The sequence below is a fragment of the Anopheles cruzii genome, chromosome 3 (assembly GCF_943734635.1).
Source record: "Anopheles cruzii chromosome 3, idAnoCruzAS_RS32_06, whole genome shotgun sequence".
Lineage (NCBI taxonomy): Eukaryota > Metazoa > Arthropoda > Insecta > Diptera > Culicidae > Anopheles > Anopheles cruzii.
Window position 1 is genome coordinate 18,629,187 of NC_069145.1, and position 11,304 is coordinate 18,640,490.

Here is an 11,304-nt window from a genome sequence, read left to right on the forward strand (position 1 = left end):
ATTGGAAAGCTTTGCAGGATCCTTAGACCGCAAGGTAGGTCCGTGCACTGCTATAGAAACCGCATGATTTAATTCAAAGTCCTAATAGCATAGGCGCAACAAACAGTGACCGGGTCTCACTCGCCGCATTGTGCAGTTGAAGAAAAATTGAACAGGAAAAAGCAAACAGAATAGAGGTCCTGCACTGAACCCTGCTCTATATTTACTGCTTTGCTCCAGAAAATATAGCTTACCAGCTGTAAAGTGGAATTGCACCTCCAAAATTATGAAGAAATCAAAAGAGTTGATTGATGTTTGAACGAACGCTCGAGCTTCTGCGGCCGTGAACATAAAATCAAACCGAGGACTAGCTTACGTGCCAGTAATTTCTATTTAATAGCCCGTAATTAATTCTATTAAACTTGGCCCGGCATTACTCAAAATTAGAATGAATTAAACATTGGTCCCGACCCGACCGGGCCGGGCCCAAAAGGCCCCTAGGGAGTCCTTGCACGGGGCGAGGCGAAACGGTACAAAATGTGTAATTTGGTGCCCCATTCAGCGCGGGCGTTCCTCTGTCACGGTCGCTCAGCTGGCCGGTCAACGACACACGCAATCAAAATGACCCCGACCGAAGCTTGTCCTTCGGTTCGACCTCCAGTGACGCCCGACGTTCGTTGAGGTGGAAAATCAATGCTTTACCCGTTGAATCGCATGCCGGATGACGTCCTCACTATACTGTGCCACGAACAGGGCCGACGTAACCTCCGGCAGGGCCCAGTTGGTCGCGCGGGTACACACCAACGGCGACGGACGGCCCGGTGGCAGCGTGTTGAGGGCGAACAGCATCAGCAGCGCGTTGTGGATGACCCGGTTCTGGTGCTGCAGCAGCAGCTTCCGCAGCTGGCGCAGATACTCCGGGCTGCGGATCACGATCGGACCGGACCAGTTGGCCGGCACCAGATCCTGCCAGGCGAGCTGCGAGGACGCAAGCCCGGTAAGAGAGAGTGAGGGGAGAGGGGGAGAGAGAAAGGGCAATCGACAACTTACGAACGGATGCGCATTCACGAGGGCGGTCACGTTGTTCAGCACGTAACTGCTGGTGAAGTCTTTCTGGACGTAATGGCGGCGTATCTGCGGCGATAAGATTCGGTTTCAGAGAAGGATGTCGGTCAGCGCCAACCAACCGCAGGCCAACGTCATAACTGTTTCCCTCCGTTCGACACCATCTCCTGAGAGGGCCCGGACCCGTTTATTACCTGATTAAGATCACGAATGAAGCTAAAAATAAGATTCCGCTCCGACTGGCGCTGCTCGGCGGTCAGCCCCAACGGCAGAAAGGTATTGATTAGGTCGTCGAGCGAGTCCGGCACCTCGTCCACGTCGTACGGCGGCGCCCTTGGTCCTCTCCACCGAACGGGGTTCTGGCCGGGGAAACACAGGGTGGCGAACAGAATGGAATGGAAACGGAACGGAATGAAGACATTTGTCGGTGTCGGTCGACATCGGACGCCTACCGTACCTCGAGTATGTTCGGTGGAGTGTTTGGTCCGTCGATGATCAGCAGCATTTGCGGGTTGCGGCCGTAGCTGAGGTCGTAGTAGATACCGATCAGCGGCAGCGGTCCTATCGACCTGATCTTCGCTACCAGCGGTGATATGCTCTGTGGTCCCACCGACCCGATATGCAGATAGCCTCCGAGCTGGTCCAGCCGCCGCCGGATGCTCGTATCGTTGAGCTCCTGGCGCAGGCAGCTTCCGTACAGGCGGCCCAACTTGCGGAAAATCCCACTGGTCGTGTTCAGCGACAGTAGCTCTGGAACGGAAAAGGGGGCACGTGAAGCCGGGAACTCCACCTCGCCACGGCTGGCCACTTACGCTGCAGCTGGCTGTCGGCGATCTCCTGCGCACTCTTCACCACCCGCAGGCTGCTCTCGGGCGACGAGCAGCTGTAGTTCTTGAACTCCCGGCACGGCTCCACGTCCCAGTTCATGCGCGAAGCAATGCTGATGGCGGCCGCCCGACAGATCGGATCGGCACAGACGGGCGGTGGGGCGGGCGTCGGGTGGCAGTCGTCCTCGTCCGTGGCCGCGAAGCAATCACGTGGCAACTGTGACGGGGCAGCCGAGATGAGGAACAGAATCGGAGAAGCCACGAGCAGTGACGTCACCAGGAGGGTGGCTGCCGTGATGGCCATCTTGTGCACGGCCGACGAGCTCCGGAGCCAGATGCAGGGCGCACAGCACACCCACCCGACCGGGTTCTTCAGCGAGACCGGCATCCGGCCACCGGCAGCTGTCCCACCAGGACCACCACCGGGACCTCCACCAGCCGCCGCCGCCCCCGTTAGCGCTGCCGAACTGGAGGACGCACCCAGCGAGGTGGTTCCGGTTGCCGACGATTGCATACTGCTGCGCCCGCGGTGAAAGTTCGACAGTGCCTTCGCGCCACCGGTCATGCTGGGCTGAAAGGACCAACAAGCAAAATGCCAACAAATGAAACGGGAAGTCGAGAACTGTGGAGGACTTTAATTGCTGGGGCCGAGTGGAAGCAACGAGGACCAACCTGCGCGACGTAACTCTAGCCCCGCGGTGAAGGTACTCTACCCGGTGCACAAGGACGCTCCAAAGTGGCCCCCCACCGCGGGCACTCGGGGAACAATAGTGCACACTGCTTCGCCTATGCTGTCGGAACTAGGCGAACGGGAGCACACGGAAGTCTACAACAATAACAACAACAGTACCACCCACGAGGGGGTTACAATTGCTGTTTGCTTCTCATTTCCTTCCTTCGGTGGCGGGTGGCCACTGCACGTGCAAACTAAGTCGAGCGTTTCAAGTGTTTTCGTGTCGAAAGCGAACCCAGCGGATCCGACCCGGGGGGAAAACCGCGGGGCCGGTGCCGAGCGAGGCCGACACCGACCGTGGCCGAGGCCGAGGCCGACACACACGTTGGGTGGGTGCGCTCAAAAGATTAAAAAATTATGAAGCATTTCGAGTTAAGAGAATTAAAAGTGACGCGAAAAAAACAGATATAAAAAAGTCACGAGGTAAAGGATTTATCTACATTACAGGCACACATTAAGCATATATTAAGAAGAGTAAAAGAGTAATAAATGAGTGATGAAGTAGCAGTAAAGTATCTCCAGACGACATCTATCTTATACGGACTTATTTGATGTTTCTTAATTGAGAAAGTCATGTACTAGAGGGTTATATATTTTCTAGTTTCATAAAAGAACTTTAAAAACACATGAGTGGCCGCCTCGGAATATATGGCAAAAGTCTTTTCTGATAAGATTATTTTCAATGATGACGCTCGATCTTCTAAGTCCATTTCTTCAATTGAAGACCAAAACAAATTTATTATCATCTGGCAGTATTGCTCGGAATTCACGGTAATGGTCTTCCCTTCATCGTTTTTTTAAAAAATAGCCCCAATAGTAACCTTTTCTAGGCATAACGGCCTCTCTTTAATCGATTAAGTGGTTTTTCATTGCCCCAGATGCGGCAAGTTTGGTTGTCTACGTGGCCATCAAGCGAAAAATGTGCTTCGTCGCTGAAGACAATGTTACTGGAAAAATTAGCGTTATCGAATCCTCACTTTTGTAGTAAGTGTTAATAATTTTAACACGTTGTTCCGTTGTTAAACGATTCATTTTGTAAAATGGCCCTTTAATTTAGAAACTACTACGTTGCTACATTTTTGTTCTACACGAGTTGAATATTTACGGCTTACAGCGGCTTAAGAGTATCCTTCAATTTTGAAAATGTCTATAAAACAATGAATTGATAAGTCTCTTGGCATGTGGGTGAATACGTGCTGAAAGATTTGAAAAGAATGTTTGGAATTTTTCTAACAAAACATACGCTATTTGCATTAAAATGACAAAACAAACTTCATCCAAAGATGGCACGTCAAACGGACGTTCACTCTTCAAGCCATCGATCGTAGCAGTCGAAAGGAGGCATGCCTGGTGACTAAGCGACATGTCATGTAGCTTCGCAACCAAATTCCCTGGGCAGCGGTTTTCCATCGTGTCATGGAGCAAAATCGGTTTCGTGTGGCCCTATTTAGTGTTTTCGTGAAAAAACGGGCTTGCCGAATTCACAGTCCTCCAGAATATGTGTGTTTTTTCCGTCCGTCCGTTTTGTGAGTCCATCCGTCACTTCAAAATTAGCATTTTTGAATGTGTGGAACCACTCAAAGCACTGTAAATGGCAGCAGAAAGTCAGCACTGTCCAAGTTGTAGTTGGAGTTTCATGTTGAAATACTTTGCTAGATGTCCAAACGAAGCCGTCTAACCAATAAAGCATTACGATAAGGATTAAATTGACAGCTAGAACCATCCGTTAGCAGATTTAATTCTTGTGAACCTGTGGTAAATCCAACCAAATGAAACCAATTATGGACATTCATACAATTTCTAGCGAAACATCGAAAAACAATGACACTTGCACTTTAGAACCGAATAATGGGGTCCACAATGTGGTGCCATGACTGGTAAAGATGAACGAGGTGAGAATGGTGATGGTGAAAATTCTCGTTGCACTTTTCAACCCATTTTCCCACGCCGGATCCCACGTCCGACATGCCCCACACGTTCGACGTCTGCCACAGTGGAAACTCGCCTTCGTTAATGATGATATAGGTTCTGTGTGAAGGCTGAGCTGACGAGCGGTTTTTGCGGATACGGACGAAACCGGCCCGAGAACTTGCCGACTTGCAAGTGCATTATTGAAGCGCAGCTTGTGTCTGTGTGTGGAGTGGACAAACTTTTCCCCGATTTTCCTTCTGCGGGTCGCCATCATCACCGGTTCTGGCATGTGAATAATTTAATGGCGTTTGTTGGGATGCTGTCCCCGACACGGTACCCTGCACCCCCTTCACCCGTCGCTGCTCAACCAACCCAGGCTGACACCTTCGCCAGGCCAGAGGATCGCTTGTGGAGAAACTGTCAGTTGCCGGGTTGAGATGTGGCGAGGCAGCGATCAGCATTCGGTTGACATTTCCTGGCACAGAACGGCACACGACGGCCGTGAGTGAGTGAGCGAAGATAGGGCCAGCTTCCGGCAGTGCCGACATACTTTGCAGCATGAGGCGTAAAACTGACGTTCGTTGTGCTTCATTCTTCCGGCGCCCGGCCATTCTGATCCAGTTCCCCGTTCGCTTCGGGTTGGCACAATTTCCATATCTTATCGGCCAGCAGCCCGGGCACTAGTCATGCGGAACTAGTATCGATATACTCTCTCTCTCTCCCTCCTCGTGTGTGTGTGTGTTTCGTTTTTCCTCGGCGATCTGTAACCTAATTTTTGACAGCGATAGTAAATGGAATTTCTGATTCCCTGAAACGGGGTGCCACGGGCCGAGCTGCTGCGCGTTGCACGTGTCGATGGCTAGGCAAGCGCGGGGCTGGATACGGACCATCCTTTTTTGCCAATTTAGGTCAACGAGTGATAGTGTAGCACGCCGTTTGCTGTGGAAGCTAAACTTTTATTAACGATTTATTGCATCGCTGCTGCGTGACTTTTTTACGGCAATACTTTGAGCGCAAATCTAATTTTTCCAAAGGTCACACAGCCAGATTACGGGTTAGTTATGGTATCGTTCTTCCGTTCATCCTGATTCCATGTTGCGGTGCCTCCACCAAATGAGATTTTGATTGGGACAAAACTTGGTCCACAACTGGTGTACGACAAAGAATCGTTTCGGTCAGCGTCAGCGACCCGACAATGGCGGTCGATTTGAGCGGCGTTGCACCCTTCGGAGAATGTGCCTACCATCAGCTGGTGGACATGTGAAAACCCGGCGGGATAATTGCATTTTCCCCGGACCAGGTATTAAGGGGTTCTCGTAGCGGCAGGCAGGACCTGTTAGGTTTCCGCTGGCGCACGTTGGGCGCACCGGTCGGTCCGGTCACGTAATCATTGACGAATGATCGTGTAATGAGCGTTAAATGATTTACGACCATTTACGCTACTGTGCTGCCTGCTCACGGTGACACAAAGCTAAGCCGCCGAACTCTGTCTGTCTACCCTCCGTCGTCGACGGCGGCGGCGGCTCATAAAGAGGTTTATGTCGAATGAAATATGCCGCTTTCGTTGCCATCCAATTATTGTCTCACGGGATTTATGCGAGGCTCGGCGGATGAGACGTTTGGCAAGAGAAACAAAACGAAACAAACGCCCAGACGGCCAAACGGGCAGACTATTATTTACTATTTTTTTCACCTTGCCGAACGATTGATGGCGATAAGTAATGGCGACGACGGTCAGACGATGCGTGGCGCGTACATTGGGGCCGGTTTGGGGCAATATTTCATTTCACGTCAAAGTTGGGACGAAGTTACTTCGGTGATTGATACGTTGATCCTTTATTGGTCCACGCGCCGGTAATTGAAAGCCAAGGGTGCCGGTACTGGGGGGTTCAATAAGTTTTGCGGTTCAGTATTAGAGGGCGGGGCTTCTATCCTAATTTGTTAAAGTTATGTTGGTGCACTATTCATATGAACGTATGTGGAGAACGCCAAGGGCGTCCAAAAACACCAAGAACACCTAGAATCGTAGGAAGCGTACAGAATTCGTGTTGGAAAATCGTCGAGAAACTGAAACAATCGAACGAAAGCACATTCGAATGCAACTTTCTCGGCAACATTTGGAGCATTTGAAAAAGAATAATGTGGATTTTGTGCATCGACTCATCAGTATAGACTTGGGTCTATCAACATGATCCTGAGTCTAAACAAGAGGCTAAGTTGTGGCGTGAACCTGGTTCTTCACTTTCGGATTTTTTTTGGGATGCGAATGGAATTTTGTTTGTTGCAAACTGGTAAAACAATAAATTCTGAATATTTTTGCAGCATTTCGCCAATACCAAAAATCCATAAATAAAAGTTCGAATTTTTGGAGCATCCACCGTATTAATCAGATTTGGACCCCAGCAGCTTCCATCTGTTTCCAGACCTAAAAATATGCATGCGTGGAAAGTGCTGGAAACGTATTTTACAGCCATTACAGTTTCTCACTTCACGGATGGAGTTCATAAATTGGAATCTCCTTGGAACAAGTGTATTGATGTCTAGAGAGACCATAGTAAAGTGTATTTCAAACCACCACTTATCGAACAGCCTGGTAAGTATAAAAATGCTTGTCTGTCACGTATGGGGATCTCTGGACGGTAACGAACGAATAAAGCCCCTACACAATGTTAATTTATTCACCCAAACAAAAAAATGTGTAAACGTACGAAATGTGTATTGTCACGTTGAAGATATCAGAGTTCTTTCTCATTAGCTGATTAACAGTTTCCGAATCTAATCCTTCCGTAGATTCACTTGCATTTCAAATAAGGTTAATCCGATCTAAATTAAACTAATCTCTTGCGTGCGGTGAGCTGCAAAAGCCGCACCGGATCAGTTGACTTGTTCGAAGACGCCAGTTCAAAGCAAGGTGGCCAGCTCGGAACGTTTGATTGCACAAGAAATGGCAGGGTTTGATGACTGGGCTTCGTTATGCAAGCACTTGCAACTCAATCACGAAACGGCCTGCCCCGGAATACGTATCTTTCGACAAAAAACTTTCGCTACCGCTACCGGCCAGTGTGTATCGCTTCCGCAGAGCTTCCGTTTGCCCCGCGGTAAGAAACTTTTACTTTGCTAACGATCAATCACCCACCCAGCGGGTTTCCGATCCATCGGGAAAGACCAACTAAAGTTATGGTAAACCAAGTCCTTGGCTCTCTCTCCTGTCTCTCTTTGCTTCTTTCGAAAAAAACCACCGATAATGAAGAAAGTTCAGCCCCACTGGTAAGTGGCAACTTCAGCCATAGGTAAACCCGGGCCAACACAAACGAACGGTGAAACGACGGAGGCCCAACTGGCAGACCGTGGGGTGGCCTTGTGGGCCGCGTCCTTCGCGAGCCGATAAAATTATCCTTCCCTCGTGCGGCGCGACATTCGATCAATACAATCCCTCCCGCCACTGTGCGGTTAGTTCCCGAGTGCACTTGAAAAAGGACAGCAACGAAGGACACGCCGCTCGTGTTACCACAGGTCAGGCTGCTAGAGCGGTCAGAGCGCGTCTTGCTGCTCGACGAAAACTTTACAAACCCCAAACTCCCCCCGGAGAGGCAAAGTTTTGCCCGAATGTCAACAACTTTCAAGAGGCCTGCCCGGGGACGGATATCCGATAATTCTAAATGACTCAAGTTATGAAGCGCTCAAGCAGCACCGGGGGCCACGCTCGAGATGCATCACCGGAAGTGCCCGGACCAGACATCATTACGATGCTCTCCTGGCGGTCGTGCCTTTGGGGCCCTCGGGGCTCCCTAGGAGACAGCATAAAACGCTTCGGGAAAAAGATAGCTATAATGACGCTTTTATGCGAACCCTCGACTTGTCGGCAGTCCCCGGATGCTACGTGTTTGTCAACAGCCGTGGGGCGAAGATGTCATAATTTTAGGTAAGCTTGGGTCATTCTTTATAGGCTACATCATTTTACATGCAAGCTTCAAAAACGTGTTGTAATCAACAAGACCTTAAAGAACGCCCAGAACTCCGATTTAAAGATGGTAAAAATAATACTGAAAGCATGACAGGAATATTGAAGGTACCTTTTCGATTAAAAGCCCCTTGTCGGCGTCTAATAGCGGGCTTGTAATCGAATAATCCCAACGCTATGGTCTCGCTCCACGATCCCTATTCAATTAGCAATTCAATCCGACGAGCGCTACCGAGCGCGCCTTCTTGTGCTTGTGCTTTAAGACGCTACTGTGCGACCCAAAGCGACCCAAAACAAATGGTAGTCACTGCGTGGCCACTGGGACTGCCTCGGTCGAATACGGTTCGTGGCGCATTTGGCAAAACTCCATCGTTAAAAGCAGCAACGACATACGGTTACTTATTTAATGTTGTGCAATCATAAATTACGTGCGACTGTGCGGTGCGTTCCGGGTGTCCCCACGGCGTGCTGTAAGATCGGCTCCGGGCCGAGCAATGCAGATCCGTAATGGCCGTGCGCGGAAGTGGCCGCCAGCCAGCGGGCCAGTATGTGGAGCAAATGTGAGAGCAACCAGGCGCCTCCATTTGGCTCCCCTTTTTTCAAAGGACACATCTTGGGCCCGATGTTTGGGGATAGGGCAACGGCCATTCCAAGCCGTTCTACTGCGGTCTCTCAATGCGCCTTAGGGGACGAAGAGGTTTGATAACCATTTTCGGGATGTTTTTCTTTCTGGGTTTCTCCTCTGCTAACTCTTTTCCAACATTTTTTTCTTTTTCATCGCAAGAGTACGGGCAACCGGGACCGGGAGCAGCGTCGCTTTGCAAAAACCGATCGATGCCGAAGGTGTAAATTACTAAACGGCCACCGGGGACCCCAACCGGGGAATGCCAGCTGCGCGTGAATAATACAACACTAGACAGCACCTCAGATGGCACCTCAAAACGGAAAAAAACGGGGCGCAAAATTTGAGACGCTCGGTTAGAAACTTTGTCACACCATCTGCTCCAAACGAGCGGACCAGGATCGACCATCTCTCCGGTCGTAAACTCCGGCCGGCCTACGTCATCTCCTACGAAAGACAGACAAAACGGTTAATAATCCAACCGGCGCACACAGGCGGCGCACAATAATGTGGCAATTAATGCAAAGAGGACCGCACCGTTCTGCGATAAATAATCTCCAGCACGGCCAGGGATTGAACGTTTATAAGCTGTTAAAATTCTTCTCTCATTATATTTTGGTTCACTTTTTATGGTTGTTTTCGACCATTTCCGGTTTAAATAGGTCCGTCGCAGACCAACGATATGCAGTCCAAAGGTCCAAAGGTTCCCGGACATTAGCGTCCCGGGGGCGTCCTGAACTAATAATCAAACTTATGTATGGGCCTATGTACGCGTGTGCCGGATGTATTCAATTGAAGGGTTTTGGGGTGGTCTTAAATTTTAATCACCAATAAATCGAGGCCCACGAAGGGTCCGATCGGAGCCCCACGGAGCCAGCCGCGGCCGGAAGCTTCATTAGCGACGAGCGGTAATGGAGTGCAACGTTCTGCTTCATTTGCTAAAAATCTCAGACCGGCGGCCCGAAAAACCTGACTCCCTGACTTTCCTATCGGTTCCGACCCTGTGTCGGTCGGTCGGTTGGGGTTTTACCCCGACCCCTAAAATCGCCTGCCGTTGGTGGGGCGCTTCGCATGGGCAAACATGGAAATGGAATTCCTGCCATAATGAACGTACGGCCAAAAAACACGGTACACATCTTCCGACTGTAAGCCGGCCCACGGTGCACGCTCCATTTAATACGCCTAATGGATCCAATTTCACTGAGTCGGGTGCCCCAGATCGGCACATATCGCCATTGCCCAAGCGGGGCCAAGAAATTGCGCCACGTAATCAATGAAGCGGCTTCTCGAAGCAGAATAATGAGCGGATCGGATCCTGTTCCAGGGCGCCCTTGCGTGCGAATTGGCAAGGATGTTTGGCGCTTTAAGCTCGTAGTTGAGGTCCCCGCTGGTGCGCGCTTTAACAACTTCTTCGTCCTCACGCCCAGCAAGGGTACGCTGTCAAGGCGTCAAAAGGAATTCCCAGGATGCAGAATTCCCACTTGGGGGTTGGAAAATAAATCAAACAACCGCCGCCGTGGCCAGATTATGTAACCAGACGCTCGAGCTCCCGACTCACACACACACACGCGCGCGATGCGGCCATAAACGAGTAGGCAGCCCACAGGACTCCCCCCGCGGGTCCGGTCGGTGAAGCAATTTCATGGTGTTCCGCGGTGCGGCGAAGCGAAACGGATTGATTCCGTTTGATTGACAGCCTGACATTAATGAGCGTCGTCGCGCGCGTGTGTGTGTGTCTCCGATGCCTGCCCAATGCCTGGCCACTGCTCACCTTCCGCTCGTTGCCGCTACTGCTGCACAGCTCAATGCCCTGCTCCAGCACCTGCACCTCGATGTCGTCCGTCCGGAGCGCCTGCAGCGGATGGTTGGCGTGCGGTGGCTGCAGGTGTGGAGCGCGCCCACCAATACCACCGGCGGCACCGGCTACACGTGTCGTCATGGGCTCGCCGGTCATGTGGCACCGTGACCCTCAAGTCTTAAGCCCAAGCCAACCGCCACCGCCACAGAGCGCCACCGACCGAGCGCCCGCGAAACCAATGGATAACCAAAACGGAAACTAATAACGCACACACACACACCCTCCGGGTGAGGACACTCCACGGGGCCCGCACGGAACGACGAGGCACACACTTCGCGGCTACTGCCCGGTACACGTTCTAGGCGCCACCATCGGAACGACCATCGCCACCGGACGCTGGCGCTGCAC

General features: G+C 51.1%; 1 protein-coding gene across 1 annotated transcript in view; it reads right to left on the reverse strand.

Moving 5' to 3' along the window:
• Window positions 1–11,052, reverse strand: part of LOC128273387 (endothelin-converting enzyme homolog) — a 14,293-nt gene extending 3,241 nt beyond the window's left edge. Inside the window, exons 1-7 of the mRNA XM_053011334.1 lie at window positions 10,898–11,052; window positions 10,811–10,834; window positions 1,857–2,386; window positions 1,502–1,794; window positions 1,239–1,403; window positions 1,030–1,113; window positions 682–957 (exon numbers count right to left, since the gene is read on the reverse strand). Coding sequence (XP_052867294.1) covers window positions 682–957; window positions 1,030–1,113; window positions 1,239–1,403; window positions 1,502–1,794; window positions 1,857–2,386; window positions 10,811–10,834; window positions 10,898–11,052 — 1,527 coding nt within the window. The remainder of the gene's footprint in view (window positions 1–681; window positions 958–1,029; window positions 1,114–1,238; window positions 1,404–1,501; window positions 1,795–1,856; window positions 2,387–10,810; window positions 10,835–10,897) is intronic.
• Between the last annotated feature and the right edge of the window lie 252 nt (window positions 11,053–11,304).